General features: G+C 36.0%; 1 protein-coding gene across 2 annotated transcripts; it reads left to right on the top strand.

The window, feature by feature from the left end:
* The first annotated feature begins 1,424 nt into the window (after positions 1–1,424).
* On the top strand, positions 1,425–23,611 carry LOC143144768 (CB1 cannabinoid receptor-interacting protein 1-like). 2 transcript variants are annotated; one of them, XM_076307525.1, is made up of 3 exons: positions 1,425–1,861; positions 21,751–22,081; positions 22,362–23,611. In XM_076307525.1, exons 1-2 carry the CDS (start codon positions 1,686–1,688, stop codon positions 22,073–22,075), a joined length of 501 nt encoding a protein of 166 aa, XP_076163640.1. In that variant the 5' UTR covers positions 1,425–1,685; the 3' UTR covers positions 22,076–22,081; positions 22,362–23,611. The 2 variants fall into 2 exon arrangements, with proteins under 2 accessions (XP_076163640.1, XP_076163639.1); XM_076307524.1 differs by having other exon boundaries at positions 21,751–23,611.
* The last annotated feature ends 2,464 nt before the right edge of the window (positions 23,612–26,075 follow it).

Here is a 26,075-nt window from a genome sequence, read left to right as displayed (position 1 = left end):
CGTCTGCATTGTTAAGTGATATACAAAATTTCAAAAGGAACGGTAAATAAAATATACTAAAGTGATGTATACAAATAATTACACAACAAAAAACTATGGACCATGCAATAAATAAGCTACGGTGTATCGTATCGTATATGAAATTCTCCAACATTTTTAACTAATTTTGTTTTATAACCACCAGAAGCCAAAACTGAAAAAAACTAAAAGAGATATATTAATATCGGGAGATCTGTATTGTATGCTACATTTTAAATATTTCGGTGTCGTGGAATCAGGTTCGAATCGCATCGGATTTTTACGTTCTCACTATCGAGAGCCTTAGGGTGACCTCGAAGTTATACTTCTCGACTCGGTCCATCTCGGGTCAGTGGGATCTAGCTCAGTACATCCCAAATCCACTGAATTCTATCGAAATCCCGAGACCTCAAGATTCTAGAAGCCTTTCATATTTTTACAACTGTAAAACCATTTCCACAATGATCTCCGTCATGAGTTTTCGATTCATCAAAGTTAATATATATATATATATACACAAGTATTTGCTAAAATCGTAATACTCTTCTCTCGTGGAAAATCGACGAGAAGTAAAATACTCGTGGATAAAATATATTTAAGAACGAAGAACGACACTGATAGATATTGCGACAAAAGAGCACAAGTGAATTTTACATCACGACGAACAAGTATCTTCGAAGGTGTTTGCGACACGATCGCCAAAGATAAATACGTTCCGTGGAAACCCAATGAACAACAATCGGTGTGTACTGCGGCGAAAGGGTATACTGAATTTTAAATCACGATAAACGAACTTTAAGATTCTCGGCACGTCCACGCAAGAAAAATACATCCCGTAAAATCTCAAGATCGGTTCCCAAAATACTAGGTTGTTCAATAAGTTTTGTCGTTCGATAAAACTTATTGAATAGTAGTACATTGAACAGTACTACATTGAACAGTACTATATTGAACAATACTACATTGAACAGTACTACATTGAACAGTACTACATTGAACAGTACTACATTGAACAGTACTGTTTAGTAAGTTTTATCAAACGACAAAACTTATCGAACCATCCATTATAATCGAAAGTATTTCCCATTGTCAAAGAACAATACCAAAGGGGTCAATTTGGCCTGTTTCGAACGTCTTTTAAAAATTGTTCAATTATTAACTGTGTCTTTGCTTAAAATATTCGTGGACGATTATCAAATGCTTTCGCGAGAGTTTCGAAAATAAAATGGTTTCGCGTTGTCGAACGAAAATCATTCGGGATAATGGCAACGTAAACGCATCGAAAGTTGGCTAAAACGATTTCCTTGTCGTCACGACGGAGGTTTAAGATCGAGGGGGGAGGGTGGTTAAGAGGTGAAACAGAGAATTGTCAAAGCCGCCGTCGCGTGTCGGAATCGCGGTTCATCTACGACGCTGTGGTTCAGTAAGCGTCGCGACGCCCGCGGCGCATGTTGCAACATACGTTCGTTCGTACGGAGTTCCTGCTGGTGTCCGCGAAATTCACAAAAACCGTGATCGTACAGTTTTACGGATCATAGTCGTGCGATCGTCCATCACCACCTGTCGCATGATTTTCTCGTTTGATCGTCGTTTCCACGAAAATTTCCACGTTCATTCCATCGTTTCTCTTTTATCTCGTTCACCAAAGTACGGTGTTATGGGGCTAGATGGGTGCTGATGGACATTTTCGTGTGACCTTGTCCCTCAGGAGGGAACCGGTCGCTGGTCCAGTTTACTGCAAGATGGAAACATCGGCGAGATTTCGACAACTGAAGACCGTGAAGCTGAGCTGCGAGGCTACCTATCGCCTGGACATCAGCTTCAAACCACCTCAACTCTTGGAGTGGGTACAGTGAATGTGACGATACGTTAACCTTTCCTTGTCCCGAGGCACACACAATTTCTCATCCACTCGACCGTCCCTCGTCCCGTTTCCTTTTCTAATCTCGTTAGTTTTTATTCGCACGAAATTCTCGCAATCATTTTAACGCCACGAATCGATCCCAACGTCCCGATTTTCACCGACGGTATCAGAGGCGGTGTTAATTAATACTTTTTATATTACATTCTTTTTTTTTTTAAATATCGAGCTTGGTATCTGTAATAAAAATTGCAATAATAGGTACAGTATTTTTTGTTCACAGTCGATGAGAAGAAAGTAACAGAGTAGTGTTCGTATAATTGAATTTTACGTATACCCTTGAACATAACATTTCTTTCGATCTTATAAAGTTCACATTGCCGGAAAATTAGCTCAATTGTATCCGATCCTAATCCGCATTTACAGAAGTCGCTATTGACGATGTGACACTTGTATAAACTGCTGTTCAAAGATGCGTGGTTACTTCTTATGCGATCGATTTTGCTGGAAAAACTAATAACATCCGCAGCGGTTACAGCGAACAGGTGTTCGCGTTGGTGAAACGGTTCTACGAGATCTTGTACTCGATCGTCGGCTGCTGCAAATGCTATTCATCAATTTTATCGTTGATTTTTGATTCGTTCGCTGGTATACGTTTCATTGCGCCAATAGGTAAAATGTTCCTCTTTGTCGATGCAGCGCTTTGAAAATAATTTTGAGAGAACCGAGAATTTACATTTTTCCGATAAATACGATTCTTTCTCAGTTCTCTTCGTACGGTTCGCTTCTCTTTCCCGATGATACTTTTCGGTAATATCTATCGGATTTAACGTTGCATTTTTAGAACAGAGATCGATGGAACTTGCGATACGTAACGTGCCACGAAAATAACACGGAAACGATCTTAATTATTCGAAATAGTTCACTATTGTACAGTTCAAGATTCCGCGAAATCTACGATCTCTGCGCACAACTTTTCGCGTAAAATAATTTCCCACGGGAACAAAAATACAGAAACAGTCGCGAGTTACAACTTACTACGGTATTTGGTACACGGTGTAGTTGCGTGGCGAGGTATCTTTTGTGTTGCGTTACTTCTAGACAGAGACACGTTCTTTAAACGAACGAATCCGATTCAACGATACGCTCGCTTTTTGAATCTCGTGTACGGTACACGTACGCGTGATTCGTAAACAAAAAAGGGTTGCACTCATTTTCAACGCACGTCGAAGTGTATGAATCGTGTTGCTCGAAAAACGACGAAATGATATATATACATATATACATATATATATATATGTGCATTGCAGAGGGTCAACTTGAATATCGTGCACGCGTTGTTACAAATGCTCGGATTTCGTTCTATGCGCACTGTCGTCTATAAACGTACATATTTCAACCTGCCCCCTCGATGGACACGGAATCACACGTTCAATCTGCATACACGGTGAACAAGAAACGGTAACATTGACACAATATATTTTCCTACCGCCGTCCGACAACTGGCGCATTTTCCGCATTTTTTTCAAAATTCGAGAACTCACAAACGAGCTACCAAAAGTGTCACACCGTTAATCTCTGTTTAATTTCATTATTTCGCGTTTTCTTGTAAAGAATTGATATTAACTTACTATAACACACTTATTACAATATACGATATTACAAATTACAGCCGTATATTCTTCCGTACAATAGGATACTGCGACACAATACTTTTTTAATAATAGCCACGAACAATAGAACCTTCCTCGATACCAATGTGATACAGAATTTCACCAAAAATGAAATCTAAATTAAAAATTCGTCGATAAAAGAATTTTTGTCCGCCAACAGGTTTTATCAATTTTTAATATTAACTTTTAATATTAATCATGATGTACATATCATATATACTATATACACATATATACTAGGTTGTTCGATAAGTTTTATCGAATGTATAGTACTTGGTTGCTCAGTAAGTTTTGTCGTTCGATAAAACTTATCGAACAGTACCACATTGAACACTACTTTTTATCGAACGACAATACTTATTGAACAACCTATTATATGTATGTATATAGGAAGAATATTTTATCGAATTACTGCAGAAACAATATACCTATACCTATATTGGTTCAAGTATCCGAAGATGGACCGTTCATCTCCTCTCGTACCACCATACTTCAATATAGGACTAAGAAATATAAAGTACGATCGTTCTGACCTCATAAAACGTTATATGCTTTATGGGCGCGAAAAACGATCGTAAGACCGGAGAAAAATAAAACGGCGTCACAAGGGATGAATTTCTTCTGGATAACCCTTAGAAGCTTATCGCTCGAAGGGAAATGGCAAGAAGGTGAAACTGTTTCTTTGGAACACCGTTTTGAACAATTGTATCGGAAAATTCTGTACAACGACTGTACGACGAATAGAACGATAAATCTACGGTCGTATTGTCTGAAAATTGAAATTCAAAACTCGCGCGAAATATCTACATTTTCAATTTGCTCTCTCGGGGAGTATCGTCTCTTTTTACATCGTGTCGAGTGTTTTGCAACGTTTTGCGTAATTGCAAAATGTTTCGTGCGACGACAGTTCTCTTGTTTCGCGATTGAATTCACGATATCGTGTAACAATGTCGGATTAAAATTTCTTTACGACGACATTCACGGTTCAAGAGGACGAGGCTAAAGTCAACGATAAGTCTCAATTTGCGTACGATATCCTTTCAGGATCGAGGATTACGGGGTGTTGCGGTATAGGAATACTAATAGCCTTTTGTTGGCCGTAATACAGGAAATAACCACCGTGATGATAAACGCGTGGATATTAATGTTTCGTTTCGACCTGCTCGACACGCTTCGCCCCAATGACGTAACTCATAATGGTTTACCGTGACTTTGAGAAGTTTCTACAAAATTCGACGTACCTTCCACAATGGAATAATTTCGCGATTCGATCCCAGCTTTAATGAAAAAGAACACGATTACTTTTTCGATTGTGAATAAATGTTTGTATCGAAGAAAGATTAACGATAAGAAATCAAAGAATACATTCGTTTCTGCTTCCCTTGTAACAAGAAAGAAAAATACATTCTTCTCTTAAACGGATATGAATCTTTTAAGAGAATTAATTCGAGAAGGGAATACCAATAGAGACGATGCTGAACAATGTATACGAAAGGGGATTGAAAACATGTCAAGAGGTAACGGATTAGGTTTTTTGCCGAACATACCTGTCGGTGAGAGAATGTTTGATGAAACGTTCGCAAGGAAAGTGTGTTTACGAAATAAATGTTTGCGAACGGTCTTGAACACTCGTCTCGAAGTAGGCTCGGAACACAAAGAGAAAACGCAAAGAATTAAGGTAAATTGAAGCCCAACGTAATTAAAAAGTACAAAGTGTGCACATAAATGGAAGTGTGCCGGGAAAGCTGGATCCAAGAACCAGGTGTTGCCGCGTACAGTTTGCGAGATACATTAGTACAACACGTGTATCGTCTTGAACTGTAAAACTTACGAATCGATTACAATTTTCATTCGTTTGATGCTCGAATCGAGCTACCGATGTGTGCCAAAACTTTGCACACACGTCAGATTCGTGCATATTTCATACGGAGGATATCCCATGCTGTCAGCGGTGTGTAATATTTTATTAGCACCTTTAGAGATTGGCGATCAACGAAAGAGAATAGGTACATTTATTTACGAGTATATTAATATATTGGTAGTGTCCTTAGAATGTTTATCAATATTTGATATGAAAAATTGTAAGGTAGTGTCCTTAGAATGTCTATCAATTCTGTTACGTTGCATATATTTTTCTAATATCGTGTCCTTTATTTTATTTTGTACATCTATCGTGTATAATATTGTGTCTGTGAATGAGACTACCCGATTCTCAAATCGATATGAAAATTTCTAAAAAAAATACAGTACAAAGTACATATACAAACTTACAGTCTACTATTGTTACGGAATACACACGATTCAATATTATTATTATTATCATTCTTATTTATTTATTAACGGAGATTACACCCTTTAGAAGACAAAGAAATGTACAGATCAATCGTAAGTAATACGAACACGAGAAATACGTAATTTTTATTTCGAATTCTTCGTCTGGGCGTATCGTTTGGAAAATTGAAAACTCGTGCGAGAAATGATCTCCTGCGTTTCAATTTATATTCCCGGGAGGGATCGTCTCCTTTTAAATCGCGTCGAGTGTTCCGCAGCGTTTTGTGTAATTGCAATGTGTCCCGTGCAACGTTAGTTCCCTCGTGTTGCAATTGAATTTACGGTTTCGTGTAACAATGTCGAATTAAAATTTCATCGAGCACCGATAAGTCGATCGGAGTCATTCGTGGCACAACTTGCGCCCCGGGTGAAACAATTACGAACGGGACGTGATGTATCGTGCCTTCACAGTGAAAAGACGTCGTTACGGAATAATAGACACGTCAGGAGACGAACGTGATCATATACGGCTGGTTGAAATATCGACTAGGGTTCTGCAGTTCTCCTCTAGGCAGAAAATCAGGTGCTGTTCGTAACACGAACAGGAGCTAAAATTACTTGTCGGTAATTGTGATATGTAGAGTACGGCGGGACGTTACGAGGAAAACGCGCGAATAATATTAAATAATTGCCCGTAATTCGCGAGAATTCTCCCCTGGAGAACACGAGCCCCCTTTTTCATCCAGGTTTAATGCCGCTTTTTATTCTTTGACCGACTTGCTGAGTACTGTTAGGGGTTGAACACCATTTGCCCTGGATAAGTATATTCCAGAAGCTAACGGAAACAATATTTGATTTTTATTCGATCGATTTGCGGTATTATCATTGAAACGGAGCAGGGAGTTTTATGAAGTTTCGAAATCAATTTTAATTGAAGAAAAAAGAAGAAACGAGCGGTATAGTCTGAAACTGTACACGAATTATATGGAGATATTAATGGAGATATATAGTAAAGTTGCAACAAGTGCGAAGAAAATTATTTATACGTGTATATTTTTCTGTAGGGAAAATTTTGAAAGAATAGTTTCTTCTTAGACAGTTAAAATTACTCATTTGGTCGTCGTTCATTGCAAATGAGCAATGATCGGTTATTTCCTTTACCGTTGGTAATATCGTTATCAGGGTATTAAATGTTATATTGGAACGTATTTCGGGTAAAGGGCAATGTTAGTACAAAAAGAATTGGAATATCTCCGTAAAAATATATGTACTTTTCGAACAATAATTGATACGAATAATTGATACGAAAGTGTATTCTGACGATAATTGTTATCGATGCAGTGTATTATATTATATTCTAATTCAGAGACAAACAATGTTATTACCGATGATTATCGACGAATGAAGATTTAAACAGTCACGTACGATCCGTATCTGTAAATTGTTATGCCAATTACTTACACAGCGATCAATGCGAAATTGGTTTTACTTTTCCATTTCTCGGTGCACGCTATTATTTGTAAAAATGTGTTCCGTGACTGGCGGTTCTATTGAATAACAGAAAGCATTTCGAATTAAGATCGATATCGAATTTTATCGAATTTCGTCATCTGTTTCTGTTTTTCTAGAATAAATCATATTCTCTCGTGCGTCCGACAAAATCATTTCTTTTTTTCACTTTCTTTCGTGCATGACAATTTTAACGCATATTTTTATTTGAATGAACGAATTCCGTACAAGCAGTCCAGTTTAAACTTTGCCCCCGTTATCGTCGAAATCGCATAGAATTTTAAGCGTCTTGTCGCCGTACATGAGTAACCTGAATCACGCGATGCAGTTATCGCGCAGGGTATCCGTATGCTGTTTTAATTAACGAAGATCCTCGATATTTGGGCTCTTTGCCGTGGTAAATTACACGTTCGATTTTTGTTCTCATTACTAACTGCGCAATGCGTCGCTAATTGCACCACAAATATCTATTTTCGACAAATATTATTCTTTCGGTAAATATCGTTGGTCTTCGCGAACTCGCGATTCGTTTAAATTCTGTCGAAGTTGAACAAATTCTCGATAACGCTGAATGCTCGTGACTTGGGCCAATAAAAATCAAACAACGGCATTGCGAAAATCCTGGTCGCGAAAGGGTAAGCCGACGAAGCTTATTTACAAAACCCACCAGACGTTATCTGTACAAGGCGGATGTTGAACCATTTCTTAGATCCATGCGAGACTTTCCACGCTGAATAAATTTAAATTCGTAAGTCTTCTGACAGGACTTGCTTTTTTCTTATGTTCTCTCGAAGTTTCGAAAACATCCACGCGAAAGGATTTCCTCGAATTTGTAAAATTAACGAAATTATAAGCGTTCAAAGAGAACAGTGTACGGTTCGTCTCAACGTGTGTAACGAAAACTTTAAATTCATTTTTCTCGAATACGTATTTTTTTAACTGATTGACAATACATCTCAAGTTCTGGTCGACCGATTTACTTCAAATTTGGAGAGAATCTTTAGTGGATGTTCCTTTATCGCACGAATTATGGATTTAAAATTTTGATGCTGTTTTCTATTTTTCCTAGCACGTCAAAGATGAAATATATACGAAAAAGTCGACATTAAAACTTCAAAAGCTTTCATTTCTTTCATTTTCAAGATCTTTTTTCCGTGGTTCGTGTTATAGCCACTTTCATATTAATCAAGAGGTTGTTTGATTTTTTCGTTTCACGTAAACGCAACGACAGGGAAACGTTTTGCAAAACACGCTTCATCTAAGATCAGAAAAACTCTTTAATTTTTATTATTTTCATTTAAAAAAAATCGTAAGTATGCCGTGAACATGGATAAATACGTGTGCGAAAACCCCATACCGAAAAGTCTTATAATATCTGTGAAAAAATTAAGATGTCGATGTTTTTTCGACACCGTAATACTTTGTTATTAACGCTATCGTTTCTTATCGATGTAATTATTAAAACACGACAGATTACGAGATTTCCCATATTTTACCAAACTGTTGCTGAAGAAATTATCGTCAAACATGGAAAACGTTTTATTTTACAGTGTAACGGATAAAAAATTCCATCGGCAACGAACTTAGTAATTATAACGTCTGAAAAATTAACGAAGTACGAGTCGCTTGAAAACAATTTGCATCTGTAAAGAGCATTTTGTAATTGCACAGCTGGAAACAGTTGCAGAGTGACGTTTAAAATAATTCTTAACGAAAGAATTGTGCCACGTACCAGTTCCTGGAATCACTCAATACAATATGACGAAGTTTATACAATATTGAATATCTCGCTGAGCGACAAAGTCATTCGAGCAGATAATTCTTTAATTATCTCGAGCAGTGGATTACCGAGCAGACACATTACCTGTACGCGCAATAATAATTTATATAACAAATGTCCTGCCGATGCACTTTATCGATCCAGTTTCTAATTAATTCTAGGAACGTTGTAGAATAATATACAATGTGGGCTATTTAAATAGGAACATTTAAACCTCTTCCACTTGATTATTTGTGAACATTAACACGGATAAAATATTCAAAAAACAAGAATTTTTTAAACCTTACCAAAACTTTTTTCCGGTTTCTACGCTCGACCCTTGAGAGATTTAACTTTTTCTTAAACAGTTCTTCCACCGTATGCTTTACATTGTATGGATGTAATCGATAGACGAACAAAATTATAGTTGAAAATATTCCAAGCACGTTTTTCTATGTAAATGCATCGAATGCAAAGGATCTGATAAATGAGAATCGAAAACAATATGAACGCACATGTTACACAGTAATAGAAACTGTTCGACATGAAACATTGAGAATGCTAGTATAATACGTTATATTTTCAGGAGACATATGTAGGAATACAATCAGGTGGCCTAGTCTTTCAACAAAAGTATGTTATGAAGGAGTTCAGTGAAGCAGTGGTACATCACATATTTAAAACGTCGATGCATGAAAAAGTGCACCCGCGGGGATGGTGTAAATGCATACTATCTCCTAGCATTCTGTAACAAGCAAGAAACAGGGTCGCAGGGAAAAATGTCTGTCTTTTACAAAAATGCACGAATGTCAAGTGCACCGAACCCTTTTACAACCGCAGTCGTCGGATGAAACATAAGAAACGTCTGCTCGAAAATTACAAACTTTACAATTATAGATAAAAGCACAATCTGAAGGAGATACGTTCCTTTGTTAAAGAACCAAAGAATTATGCCAACATTTTTCCAAGAGAAACTTATTCGACGAATCGATCCAATTTGTTTTGTTATTAGAAAGAGAATACATTGCAGATTTAACAAAATTGTCAGCGTTGCGTGTACAAGCAAATATGATCGATGAATTAATTTCCTCGCATAGCTGCACTGCTTGCATGATTTAGGTTTCCATAGTAGTCCGATCAGATAATGGATGGGATTTTATTAATTTTATCACGTTGACTACGTTCTGACGATGGTTGAATTTTTAATTTTGAAAAATCGACAAAATTACCAGTCTAAATGTAAAATTGACGTTTCACTGATTTATTAACGGATGGAAGTTTGAAAAATTAAAAAATCCGAAAAATGGTTCGAAGAGTCCAAAATAATCTTATCAGCTATATGTGCATCAAATTTCGAAGAAAATATTGAAAATTGACAAAATTATCGCGCAGTCAGTCGCCAAAGGGTGTGTTTCGAGAAAAATGCAATTTCGTGTATATATTATCTAAGAAAATACAAAAAAAGAAGAGAATTCTCAGGGTCGCGTAAAACCTCCATTTAAGAATTGTCGATAATGACGGTAAGAACGCATTTAGAAAATAAAACTGACGGTATTGTGTATTCAAGTATTTCCCCTTCAACTTGACCCCCGCGATACCAGTGATTCGGACGATCAAGGGAGAGGCAGCGCGTGGGTCCGTACGGACCCGTAATTTGATCTTGCAACGAAGACTTCGAACAAAAATTCCATCACCTTTATCGCACCTTTTTAATTTCCAAGGAACGTTACGCTAACGCGGTAATAGAGCGATGCAAATGTATCTCTGGGTCCGAAAAGACCCGGTCGTGGCATGTCAAGGATTAGAACGTATTTCGAAAATGGACAATCGGTGTGTCGCGAGCTACCAAAGACGATCGGTTACAGTTCGTGACAGTTGTGAAAAAAAGTGGGCCGTTGGTGATAAAATATATTTGTCACAGGGTCGTTGTACTTGACTACACTGTCAAAAGTTAGCCCGCAAGTGTATACACAGGGGAACGATCTATTCATCGAGACGCGAGTCAGCAATTCTCGTGTCTTTGTTGGAAAAGCGCATCCTCTCGAAAAGTGTGACTGCCGACTATAATCTATAGCAAGAAGTTCGATTAACGCTGTGTTCCCTTGGTTACATTGAAAGCCCTGGCTCGTCGCACTTCAACCGCAGAAAATCCAAGCCAGGTTTCTGTCAAATGTCGTTCGTGCATGAATGGGGGCTGCGTGCGAACAATAATTTTCAAGAGGCTCGCTTTGAACCGGTGAGTCTCGATACCAACTGCCTTTCTTCGTCTACATCTCGGCAGAATTAAAGAACCGAGTAAAAATACCGGATCGTGAATAACTTCACGAGAAAGCTCGTTTCCGTTTTACGAACCTTTCGTTTCTTAACGCGTTGGAATTATCATTCGAGAAGTTCGTCGGTGGCTGGATTTCTCATCGATTAGAAATACGAGGAAAATGGTGTATCAGACTACCTCGTTAAAAGTTGATACGACGAAATGTTTCATAGATGACCAATTAAAAAAGAAACATGGAAGGTATCTTTAATGATTTTGAGAGGAGATTCAAACGATATTATCAGCATTTTAATGCGTGAGTCTCAAGGGCATTTCGGGGTTAATTTATTTTTCTTATCGTCTCTGTAACATTTATTTTGGAATCCTATCCTACGTAAAAGTATGCATAACTTTTGTTCGGAATAATTTTTTGGAAAAATTCTATTCTTTCCCCTAGTATCATCTATAAAATAATTTTCTGGTAGGATCCATTAAGTTTTGATATTTGTCCCCGCTTAATTTCGTATTTACTTTGATTTTGTAGAAATCTATTTACTTGTACGTAAACATAGTTACCGATAGTTTGTATCTGATCGAAGAGCTCTACAGATCAAAACGGATCTAGTCTAGGAGATATTGTATCGTTAAGCACATTTACGCAGTTATTACTTCATTGCTAATTAAATACAGAATACTTAACATTTCGTGTAAAAATATAACGGTGACCTTTAAATGTTCCACTCGGAACCACGTGTACAAATGTCCTCGAAAATCATTAAACCTTGTGCGAAACATACTCTGATATCGCTAACAATTACATTGATGTTATCCTGTACACAAAGCGAGTTATATTAAGCGGTATACGCTGCTTGCTTAAAAACTACAAATTACAGCGATAAAATCTTCCCTCGTATAAATATTAAAGCGCAGTGAGAGAGTTTTATATGGCACGTGTAATACCGTTCCGTTTCCATATTTTTTTAAATGGTATTAAATCGAGCATTTTACGTATTTTTCTCAGAATTGTGGACAATTTCGATCACTTCCCAATACAAACAATTGTGGACAATTTTAACGAGTTTTTTCATTACCGCTTCTATTTTGTACAAATTACTTTAAACGCATTTAACCATGCAATGTATTCCTTAAAGTTCGTATTATGTTATACTTGGATTCCTTTATTTGCATTCTGCATTCTGCATTCTGCATTATTCTCCAGTGATTCGCGATAATGTGTTAAAAACTACTCGAAACAGTTTTGAAAATTTTACACAGTTAAGGAAACACGATGAATATACAATGCATTCGGTGGACGTACGGGTCGAGATAATAACCTCATCTACCTATAAGAACTATATCGGAAGGTTTTACATACAAACGTTCTTCGTTCATGGTGGTGCAGCGAAATTTCAAAGTCCTTGAGAACTTTCCGCATCACCTCTCGAAGAACATAAAATACGCAATGCAGATAAGCTGCAGATAAAATGTAGATAATCTAAGTTTTCAGGATCGTTCCTCTTTCTTTTTTACGAAATAGGTTTATACACTTCTCGGAGTAAATGTTCGAAACAAAGAATTTCATTTGAAACGAATAAATCATACTATGACAGAGGTACCGAGTCGGAGAGGCACGTTGTAGGAAGGTTATAAGCGTGGTGTGACTATAATTGCTTTGTGCAGAAGCACATGATAAGTTTGAAAAGCGGGACTTCATAATGAAATATGTAATAGGAATTAGTGCCGTTCTCTGGAAATTCACCGAGACCGAGTGATAGATTACTAGACAGCGGATCTTTATGCAAATATAATATGTCAAAATATGTAAAACATATACAAGATGTATGCAAAATATATGTAAGATATATCTAAGATATATGCAACGTAAATAGAAGGAACACGTAGAAAATAATTTTACAGATTAAAAAATATTAATCCTACGATTATTTTGTTTATTGTTTTTTTTCTAGGTTGTCCGTTGTCTCTTTTCTGTCAAAATTAATATTGTACGTTGAAAAAGAGCGTTTCACGTCACACGATGTTACCGGAGCGTATTTAAATTTTTGTGGCTCTTCAACATGTTCAACCAACAAAATCTCACCAATTTTTAATATTGTCTTAAAATTTACGTTTCTATTTAATACATCACCAATCACCAGGTGTACTTTTCAAACTTTTCATTATTGTACTTGATAATTTAATAGATTCTGTTAGAAGGGTAAGCCAACAGATTCCAATATTTTTATAACTTCTGGTAGCATTCGAGTGACTTTTAATAAATGTTAAATCTCGTTGCAAATACGTATATCGCAATGCTTCTTTTTCTGATTTGTTTGACCATGCTCCTTTCTCATCGAACGACTCTACGACGTATTCAGAATAAATATTATATTTTTAGAATCTTCTAATGGCAACGAAAATTGTCGTACACGTCCCCTAACTTTATCTAGTACCTATCAGAATATGAATTCGCATAAACATCCACAGCTTATAGATTATCAACGTTTTAGGTCAGGTTCTAAGTTACGGACTACCATTTGACCCGAAACTTGAGAACGATTTGACGAACTGATGAAAGTTTCATCGAAGCATGAAACGAAAGAAATTTCAAGTTGTGAATACAGAATTGAATAATGTATTTTTACCGGTACGAATGTGTATGTATCTGTAATTTAAGGATGCGCATAATTTCACCAAAGCCCGCATGCAATACCGTTTCAGGAATTTAATTAAAACGAAGAATTATCCTGTTATATGCAAAAACGTGCAAAACTTCGTACCGCTACAAAACGTCGACCACGTTAGAGAAACAGTATACAAAGATAAAAAGTTAACAAGATGAGAGTTCTACTTTAAATCGAAGACTGTAAACTCCAGAAAATCCCATCCCACCGTGTAGTAGACGATGTAGTTCTAATTCCAGAGGCCACAAAAGAAGATAGGTAGGTATGTACATGCATAACTACACGCGTCAACGTAACGAGTGTGCAAGAATTAACGAAAATTTTTCAATATTACAATATCGAACACAAAAGTAGTAAGAGGAGCGATTTTCTCGTTGCAACGGTTTCGACAATACTCGATTGTACCATATTGGAGAACTAATCAAAAATAAAAAATTTATTCACCTTCGCAATGTTTGCCTGCTCAGGTGATATTTGTCGGGAAGATTTGATTCTGTTCGTTGAAAATCTATCCGCGATGATAATAAAATTTGATTCGTTGAAAATAAATTCGATAAAGATCGTTTCCACTCTCCCTTTTATTTTTATTTAAAATCTTATCGATATTCTATCGGATATTTTCCAAGATATTTCGAAACGTGAAAAACGAATGTAGTTTATATATGTATATCCGGACGGAATCTCGATTGTAAATTGAAATCAACGAGCGTGGTCGATGCATTACGCGTCGAGAATGGAATACACGGTATCGTCGTTATTAAAGAGGAGACACTAGGTAGAATCTGTTCAATTGGGTAGGGCAAAATGTTGTCCGCACGCGAAACTCTGAATTAGTTAGCAAACGGCAGTGACACTCGACATGCTTTCGAATCGGTAGGTCGATCATCGAATGGTTCCGTCGTTGAAAACCAACCAGAAATACCTTTATTCTTTATTTTTTAATTCGTCACTGGAAGCTCCGTACAGCACGAATGGACGAATCAATTTTCGTCAGCTCGATCTTTTTCGGTCTTGACGTATTACAATTTTTATTCGTTGTCCTTTCCGCACGTTCAGCGCGAGTGTATTTCATTTCAGTCTTAAATGTCACTTGTTTACCAGAGCAATCCGTACAATTATTATTTGATACATGTTATGTTGGAAAACCGTTGTTACCATTTCGGGTTTGATAGAAATTTAAAGGCTACTCGGAGTGATGGTGTTTCCACGAAAAGAAAAGTTCACGCGACAAGTTTATCCCTTCAAGCTTGTTGGCTAAAGGAATGATAAACGCAATTTTAGAGTCGGTGTATACTGCATACAGAGTGCCCCATTTAAGTTGACGCTACGGAATATCTCGTAGACGACTAATTGAAAAAGAAAAGTGTAAAACGTGGCTTTCGTGATTTTTAGACGAGATTCAAACGGCATTGTTAGTTTTTTTATGCACGGACCTTTCCAATATTATTTCGAGGTCAATTTGTTTCTCTTAAACAACGTTGTACAAACAAAAAGTTCCGGACGAAAATTATCCATGCCATTACGTAGAATAAATATCACGATCAAAAATATAGGTTTCAAATGGAAGAAGAAAATTTTCCTTAAAATGATCTTCAAAACGTTCACGCATTAAAGAACCATTTTTTTTTTCTTTTAATCGGTCGTCTAGGTGGTTCATTGAATCCTCTACAATAGAACATGTTATACAGAGAATTGTATTTCAATTATTTCGCAACGTTATGGTAACTCATAGTTTCGTCTAATTCAATACACGGAATAAGTTTTGAAAATTTTACCATTTTCGATAAACGTCTCCTTGCTAACGTCTCTGTGAAAACTCTCGTGAGAACGTGGCGACAGAGGAATGCAAAATTTTTTCATGAATTAGAAAACACTCGACGCGCTCCATTTTCTTTGGGTCGGAAAATAAAAGTCTGAGGGGAATTAATCGAAAGGATCGAGTTCAGTGTGCCGTGTCAGATCGAAGCAAAGAAAAAGGAGTAGGTACATACCGGGCGAAGTACCATGTCGACGATGTTGGGATACTTATGACCCAGGATTCGTTACATTTTTCACGAACGGCGATAGAGTGTATCGATCGCATGGTGTGTGCCTTCAGGTATTCGCAATTCTCTCTGAACTTCTTTCCAGCCTGTTCTATCGGATACGGTGTATCCGTCGGCTATTCCGCTAAAACGATCTTACGATTACGATCGATCCTCATCCAGATCCGAATGCATTGCCCTAAATACTGTACAACCGTGTCTCACACTGCGACGCGTTATTAGAAACACCTACTTTGGCATCGTGCTGTAAACGATCGACGACGATTTTCAGATTTGTTCGTTCGTTTTTTCGTATCGATCCTCGAAACACCAATAGGTTAGGCAACAGGGAGAGACCACGCGTGGGTCAAAGCGGACCCGTAATTTCATTGGACACGGACAATTACCACGTACAAATTCTTCGAATAAAAATTCGATTATATTATCGCACCTTCCTTAATTTCTAAATAAAGTTCTACCGACGCTGTAACTAAGCGATGCGAAAGTCTCTTTGGGTCGAGAAAGACCCAGGCGTGGTACAGCAAGGATTAACCAGCTACTACCGCTCATTAACCAAAGATCTTTGATTGTCGTTTGAAAACACCATTTCTCGTTTTACAATTTTTTTTTTTTTTAAATCTCAGCTATCCACTTTCCAGCGCCTCACGAGAGCTATTGTTTGCGTTGCTTCGAGAAAGGGGATGTTCGTTGTGTTATCTTCGCGTCGATTCACATCCGTTCCTATTGGGAATTAATCAAATACTTGTAGTAATTGTTGTCGAACGTACGATTTCACGTATTGCAATTTTCTGTCTTTGAAGTCTCGATTGTCATTGATACTCGCATTTATCTCGAGAGACCTTATCCGTAGTTCCGCTATATACCCTGTGTAAGGAATTGTGTACAGAATTGGCGCGATTGTGGGTAGTAATCGTTTCGGGCGTAAAACTTAAAGAGAATTCGTGGACGAGTTTTGCAAAGAATAGCAAAAATTATCCGCGCGATCTTGAATATCACGGAAAACGTTGAGCGTTGGAAATAGTCGTACACGAGTCTAATATTTTTCCGTTTCCTATCTACCTACGGAGTTTCGTTGAAATCGGTGGGTAACATTTCACGTGGTTCCTTCGCGAATGCGTCAGAATACTGCGGAGGAGTCTTGTCTTCCTTTCCATTCTAAATGGGATCGATTACAGGTGTAAAAATACAAGATCAAAGAATACTTAGTATTTATATTTTGTAAACATTCTGTGAACCGACGGTTTTAGCAGTGGTCGGCAACTATGGGTCAGTAAAGACCCAGATCTACCTTGTTTTCCATTTCGCTATTTTATCGACCACCTTGTCAATTCTGAAATAAACGATCTTCGGTTTGAAATAGTTATCGCGAATCGAAGTAAACGTGGGTCAAAACAGACCCACGCTCGGTCGACAGAGGGTTAAATACGTAAAATTCAGACGGTAGTGATCAAAACGATGAAATACCGTCGTCATGTGGTGGACAACAAATCGAATCCTTTCCCGAGAGGAAATTTCGTTTACATTTTACCATATCTACTCGTTCGACGTTATTAAAAGTAAAATGAATTGTTCCAAGTGCAATCACCCGAGAATACTCGTTTTACACGAAGATGTAAAACCTTTCCAAAAATACAGGTTGAATGCGATGTGGCACGAATGAAGATCTTGATTTCGCGGTTTCCCCGTGACTCGGATTCGCGTCATTTAAATGATGAAAAAGAGAAGCTTTTCGTTTTTTATCGATCTTGAAAATGGCCGCGCCGACCCGAGGAAGACTAACTCGTGTTTATTTTTACGGCGCGTTAACAAATGGGAGCTTTACAGTTTTGAAAAGATGTATATTCAGAAACGAGAGCTATCGTTTATAATGCATCGTCCGTCAAACGTTACAAATGGAAATCACCATGTACCTGTGTCACTCTAATCGAAACAAAAGTAATACGTGCATAGATCCTAATAATCTTGAAATATTGTACGAAACAGTATATTAACATTCTATTATCAATCATTTTTAAAGGCTCTTCTCTCATATTCTTCTCAATTCTACATTTTTCGTTGAGAGAAATATTTGGTTCGAATTTTCAGACAAATATAAGGGAAGGAACAGCCAGACCGATAAATGTGCCTCTATCTGCCTCTAGGGTCTGCTGAGCTTTTAAGGATTTCAAGAATCGGTATTTTTCAAATGTACCTCGTGTAATATTGACATACTTTGGTAAAGGTTTTGCTTCATAAAAGCTAACAGGAAGGTATATAAATGCAAATTACAACTCAAAAGCTTAAGAATTCGATATGAAAATTTGATATAAAAATTCTTTTGAAAATTTAATATGAAAATTCTTTTGAAAATGGTAATTCCGGTGCAAAAAATGCATGTATATTTTCCTTCAAATATTCGCAATTGAAATAAAAGCTGGCTCGAAATATTAAAAATATTCTCGTAAAAGTAATATTCGCTTTATAGTTTGCAATAATATTGATTGTCGTTTCGTACAAGTAATTTAATCCAATTAAGTTGCCATTCGTCGTCCTTTAATTTGTATCTATCTCACGGAATTCTAGCAGCGGTCTCAATTTTGGTTAATATGTCCCATGCAATATTAAGCGGCGTACCAAATCAGTTACAAATCCTCTTTGAACAATTTAATTCTTGAAAAAATCAATCGCCGCGGTGCTTTTCATTCTCGGTGAGATGTCGGAGAAACATTTATAATAATTCAAGAAAGACGTTGGCGATCGAGTTATTGATCGTTGAATATCCATATTAAATACTTTTTCCAGACAACGCGACACCCGTACTCCTTTCTCGTCGTTTCGTTAGACGACAATTTCTGTACGATCGATTTTCCTTTAAAAGTGTAGTGCAGAGAAAATCTGTTTTTTCTTTCCATTCAATTACTATACCAAACGGCACTAATTTAACTTGTTTAAATTCTATTCGACGTTGTGAAATCTGTGGCGTGAGTTAGGTGTGCCTTACGAATAATTAGACATGCTTTGTACGTCACGAGAACTCATTTGAAACACGTGAGTGATGCTCGACATTGATACGCGTAGGGTTCATTGGTATGCATTTACGCTGCTCGGTAAAACCTTAAAAATATATAAGCCAATTACAGTTACCGTGGTAATGTTCGATAGCCATTCTTTGGATTTATACATTTACAAAATTAAATTTTCTTTGATTATAAATTAACTTTCGATAGATCAATAGGATTCAACGGGGAGAACATTTTTTCTAGTATTCGAAGAAAAAAATATTTCCAGAATACACGAAATTAAATTTTCGTATCTTTCAGCTAAAAAAATTGGGTCAATTTCTGACCCCATAAAAAATTCGCACTAGCTAGTTAGTTAAACGCTCGAAGTAACTGTGGTCTTCTTTTGAAATGGACAGATAAAAGAGCCAAATATAAGAACCATGGGTAAAACTTTGGCCACCCTCGTACGTTCAAATATACTATCATAAAAATATTAGAAAAGAACCCTTACGTAATGTCCTGAAAACGAAAATTTATCGTTCACGAGAACACTGAGTGTTAGTGCCCAATGTTGTTGTTGATTACGACACCTTTTATCGAAATTTAAATCGTAGAGCAAGGATTAATATCCGATACGTTCAATTTCTTTGACTCGATGTACGTACGATCTGAAATGTATTCATGTTTGAGTTAAAATATAAAGGAAAGTGCCTCTAAATTTACGTTTCGTACAATAGCATTCGTTACGGACACGAAGAGAAATAAGGTAGGAAATGAAGTTGAGATTCGACAGTTTGCAACACGTAGAAATGTTGCGACTGTTTCGTAGATGACTCCGGGTGGCGCGATACGCGCCAGGTGGGGTGCACAATGGAGGCCGGAAACGAGGTTCAGAATCTTGAATATTGGTTGACCGAAGATGCAAATGAATTCGCAGCGCAACGTAACGTTACCTACCATCACGAGTCCCGCTATCGATTTGCGATTAGATCAGACTTGCTTCGATACCTCCCTACAATTGAAACTAAAGACACGATTCGATTAATCTTTTCTCCTATGACATTCGAATGTTCAAGTTTGTCGTTACAGTAATTGGAGTAACATTCGCACGGACCATCGACGTTTACGGAGTTGCACACTTGTTACCTATTTTATGAGACATCGTTCAAAACCTTGCATTTTTCGCTTGAAGGTAAAAATTTGGAACGATGTTACAATTATTTACCCTACGATCATCAAGTGTATTTTACAAATTTTCCACTATTGTATCTAATAATTTAATAGATTCTGTTAGACGCAAGCCCACGAATAGCAATTTCTTGGTCGTTTCTGGTGGAGCATTTGAAAGTGACTTTTTAGTAAATGTTAAATCTTGTTGTAAATACGTATACCGCAATGCGTCTTTCCTTGATTTGTTCGACCATGCTCCTTTTTCATCGAACGATTCCACGACATTTTTTATCTCTTTTAAGCGAGTTGCATAAAAAATGGCTGCTTCCAGCCAGCTTCCCCATGTTGTTATTACGGATTCCGGTGGCAAAGGAATATCCTTTAATTTATTTTTGCAGGTCTCTACGTTTAGTGGAGCTTTTAAGAACACCATTTTCATACTGGATATTAATTTATTAACGGCCGGAAATTGCAGCCGAACTTTCTCAGTGTACGATACAAGGAATATGCAACATATTTGGATAAAATATTTTCAAGCGTTTCTCGGCTTTCAACAGGCTACACCCTCACCCCTGTTCCTTCTCCTCAATAAAAATTTCATTTATACACGATAAAATCTCATTAACATACCTATACGTCGACTAATAACGTTCAAATTTACTTTTCAACGGAGAACTAAACAACCGAAAGTTTCTACGCATTAAAATTTTCCAAGTAACCTCACAATTCGTTATTTGCTACAGTTTTTAACCGTAATTAGCTTCATTAACTACATACGATAAGTAAGAACGTAATCAGCATCTCAATTGAGCCTTCGGTGACTAAGAAGTACTATGCGATCAATGCTGTAGCTCAGTGTTCCATACAACAGTCGGTATAAAAGATACAAACTTTTATTTAAAAATTGGTTAAGTCGATTCGTTTGATGGCACATATTGTACATTTTGCATATAATGCGTTTTTAAAGTACATGGTATAATTTGTAAATCAGTTATTACGTAATAATAATGCTGTTTATAGTTTTCAAAGCCTTCAAATATATATCGATTGGCACGTATCGGGTGCCATCTGTACTGAATTTCACCTATTTGGAATCTACTCTACATTTTCTGTACGGTACCCTCCTAGTCGGTACATTACCTACAACAATTCCCGCTTTTAATTGTCAAAATCGATAACTCTAAATCACTTGAAAACGGAATCATTGCATAAATTACTCGTTAAGCTTAAATATAGCTTTCTTAAAAATTGATTTCTTTTACTTTTAAACCGGGAAGGTCGTCGATAATTTTATCAGTCTCTATTTTTTCAGTTTGTGTGGAATGCTGTATTCAATATGACAATCGTGTTACCGTTATTAATCTTTCTTATTCTTTTCTTGTCGTATCGCCCCGATGCGGTGCATTGTTTCCACGTAAAGCCGACCCTGATTAATGTACTTCTGACCCTTTCATCTAGTTCCATCTGTTTTAATTTTAATATTACGTATGCACAAGACTTACCTGAAATATGATTATCCAATTTACAGATCTCTGAGCATCGGGGGAAAACAAATGGAGACAATCGAACGTGCAAGAGATGGAACTGCCTGCGCTTACAGCACTTACCACAGCACGAAGGGTGTAGCGCCAAGTGCACGTGGTCATCGTGAAGAATTACCAATTGCTATGCGAGTAATGGGTTCCGGTTATCTGAGTACTTGTCTACAAATTAAATATTACCGACAGGACGCTCAAAGCCATTGTGAATGGGGTGCAAGATTACACTGTATCGAACTGGACTGTTCAAGTGTGGAAGGTAGATTGGTTACGGTGGATCGGGAAACATACAGAAAGCTCGGCATAGAATCCTAGCAGTCGGTAGGTGTCAATGTCATGAAAGCCATCACATAGCGACAACGGCAAAAATTTGTATTATTCTGCGATTACGGTGCTGCGTCGTTTTTGTCGTTCGTGATTGGTTGACAAATGAAATTGATCATCGTTATCGGTCGAAATTGAAATCGATCACTGGTTAATAGAAAGAAGAAATGTCAATGACGGACCTTAAAGTGGAATTTAAAGTATAATTACACAATGCAAAGTATAGCATGATAGTTTTTGGGGAAACTTTAAATGTATCGTGTTTCCTCCTGTACAGGCGTGAGATAATATTCGCGGGTACGTCTTCAACAATGTCCATCAAATTGAAGAGCGAAACAAAAGGAAAAAAGATGGACAACCGACTTTCGGTGGATTATCAACTGTATTTGGTAATGAAAAAAGCGTAATGAAATACCTGGTAACGAAAAAAAGTTCAAAAATGCAATAACAATTTCCTGTAATTCCTTAACAATTAAATATGTAAAATCGAACGGGGGACCCGTTTTATTAACGTAATCAAATCACAACTTTGCCCTCCTATTTTTCTACATCGAGATACACATTTGTGTATACAAACATATATATCAGGAATATACATGCATGTGTGTATAATGTTAATATTGTAAATTGATGTAAATGATTTAATATAAACTGCATAACGTACTTTATTTGAAATAAAAGCGTAATGATATTATCATTTTCATGGTTTATTGGTTAAAAATGTAAAATTGCGAAGTATGTACATGAATTTAAATGTGACATAATCATCGTGAAATTCTTCCTACACTTAATATATCAGGAGTGAAGCATTCTGCGCTAAGTAACCAATAACATGCGTTTCATTTGCCAATGATAAATATCGTATGAACTAATGTAACTTAATTTAAGATCTGAACAAATAGGATAACTTGAATTTGAGCATTTGCATCCAAGTAATGTATTTCGTATAAAATATACAAATATTTATTATAGTAGATGTTAATATATAAAAAATGAGTAGTTGATGTAATTTAGAAACAAATTAAAAAACATGTATCCGTAATGAAAAAAGTATAGACAAAAAAACATTTGACGTGTTAATTTGAATTTATAGAAACATTTGAAGACCAAAGGGAAAGTTATACTATTCTTAGTAATATAATAGATATAAATTTTATACGATGTATGATTGCATCGATCGATTGAGAACGGTTGCTTCAAAGATGTGTTTTTTTTTCATAGTTTTGAAAACATTAGTTTTTTACATACAGTACTCCACAAAAGTCTTTGTACACGTAAGGGAAATTCGTTCAACTTATTATAGTCTGAATGAAATATTATTAGTAATGAGATCATTTCCAACTTGATTAAATCTAGACATAGACGATTGCAAGCTGTAATTCGATTAAAAGGTTACCCTATTAATTATTAGAAAATTCCAATTATAGCGCCAATAGATTATACTACTAACTATACAAAGACTTTGCGCGTCGTTGTATCACGAAATAGATATTTCTCATGGAATGAAAGAAAAATAATTTTATTCGATTTGTACCTACCTCAATTTAAAGATTAAGAACCCTATTTTATTTACGTATAATTATATTTTTAAAAATGTTAGCGAAATACCGATGAAATTAAATTCAACGAATTTTACTTTTGTGTACGAACACATTTGTGGGCCACTGTGAATTAAAGTAACGTTTCATATCGTTTTCCAATTATACTTTATGATAAAAATTATTGTGCTATGTAATGCGCTAGAACGCGACATTTACATAAAATAGCACGTAATGGTTACTATCGTGTCATATAAGGCACGTTGAACTATATTACCACATAATTATCGCCACTGCTACTATACTATAATTCGTTCAACGAGACGAAATACCGAATGCGATGACTGCACGTTATAAGTGCGAGATCAGATCAGAGGCTACTTCACAATACTCGGACCTATTGATTACGCAGAACATTTTTTCCAAATTTCATTGTTATTTTTTTGTAATTTAAATTATTTGACTTACAATTAAATGATTTGTATAATCAACGACACACATAATAAAGAAACTATGTTTTCGAACAATCACTTCTTAAACAAATATAAGATAAATATAGGATAATATCGAAATAAATGAAATAAGTTGGACAAAATAATTTTTCGTTATTAAAATTTTATTTTGAATCACTACAACTACTACTACTAAGACCACCACCATCGACCAAATAATGTTCAGTTTATTTAAAAAAGATTGAACCGTTCGAATAAACCGAACAACTTGAGAGAAATCGAACGGTTTGAATTGAATCAAGAGTCTTGAAAGAATACATGCAGTGTGAATTCCGAAAGTTCTTTCAAACAGTTCGGTTTACTCTGACTCGAGAAAAAAACCCTCTACAACTGAGTGAGAGTTGTTCCTGGAGCTCAAGAAAATAGACTAATAGCTACAGACCATTTCATTGATCACGCCGGCGTTAATGTAAACATTGGTATCTTGTCTCTTTGGATGTACGATAGTATTTACTTATTGCGTTCCCACAAATTCTACAACTCATTTATACACATATAATAAAAAACTCAAATGCGTACTATAATACTTGTACAGAGAAACCACTGCTCTCGCATGTTTCATATACGTAATTACATACACGCTTTAAAAATATCCTCTTAAGAAAGTAATTAATTGCCCTCGTAACGATATAAACAGAACCTTCTTTCATGCGTGATTTCTTATAATCATGATTATTATTTCGTATTATACAAAACATTGTTACTATGTTAAATTTCTGGTACCATGCCGAAAATTTGATCATGCTATTGATACAATATAGAAAATCATACAAATAGATATTTTACAGATTATCTTTAAAACATTTCCGTACATAAATATTTTTATTACTGTTTTCATTATATTTATAACACAAATACAAATAAACTATAACTTAAATTATGAAATTCATTATTCATAAATTATGAATTAATAATAGTATACACGAGATCAACTAACATAATCACGCATACGTATATATATACCAGCTATTAACAAATCACAGAATTTCGATCGTTATATCTTTTAGACTATAGTACTATTTTATTAAAAATTTTGGCAATCAGCAAAACTGACCAAGCAGTGCCTCTATGCTTTGCGTAATTATAAACACAGATTGTTCCTACTCTTTAATCATGTAATTAATTGTCTGTCTAATAATACTGATATCTGAATATTCTTTGACCAACTAAATTGTATTTATCCCTTTAAGGACTCCTTTTAATGTTTTACATTATAAAATAAAAGATTATAATTTATATAACACATAAAAAATCGATTTATATTATATAATATAAACCATATATATATATATATATTATATATATATTTTCAAAATTACATATATTTTTATTTATAAAACAAAACAAATATTTATATTTTGTATTAATTTGGTATGATTCTTTCATCAGTCTGAATATGTAATATTTTATACTGCAACCTTCTAAAGACTTGTTAAGGCGCAAGATTAATTTGGAAGAACGACGACTTGGGAAAGTGGTTTATTACCGGTGAAGCGATAAAGAAAAGGCACTGCCGCAAATCTGACTGGCACGTTGTCTGCATTCCGGAAAATTTCCAAATTTATGCCTCATTTGGGGGTTCGGGTGCAACACATGTAGGTAAGAATCTTCCCTTCCCCCTTCTGTGGTCAAGCAATCCCGACACCCGCACATCTGCCAAATCCGTACTATTTTTCTTTTTCCATCGCCTTTCACACCACCAGTCAAGACTACAAAATAGTCGATGTACGAGATGAGAAAATAGCAAATTAGTACATATCTATTCAATTAGTTCAGCCTGTTCCTAGACGTATTAGTAAGTGTCTCGAAGCTAAAGGTCACCATTTTGAGCATTTATCCTACGTCACCCGTACCAAAAAATCGCATTACATTAGCGTTATTAATGTAATAATGTATTAATGTGATAAATATAAAACACTAATGTAATATTGTAGACGTTTC

This window comes from Ptiloglossa arizonensis, chromosome 3, assembly GCF_051014685.1.
Source record: "Ptiloglossa arizonensis isolate GNS036 chromosome 3, iyPtiAriz1_principal, whole genome shotgun sequence".
NCBI classification, from domain to species: Eukaryota; Metazoa; Arthropoda; class Insecta; order Hymenoptera; family Colletidae; genus Ptiloglossa; species Ptiloglossa arizonensis.
The sequence above is the reverse complement of the archived record's forward strand: the minus strand, read 5'-3'. Positions and strand labels throughout refer to the sequence as shown.

Coding starts and splice junctions, on each gene's coding strand:
- LOC143144768 (XM_076307525.1), top strand. CDS start 1,686: ATGGGTGCTGATGGACATTTTCGTGTGACCTTGTCCCTCAGGAGGGAA. Junction 1,862..21,750: donor AAACCACCTCAACTCTTGGA/GTGGGTACAGTG, acceptor TCCAATTTACAG/ATCTCTGAGCATCGGGGGAA.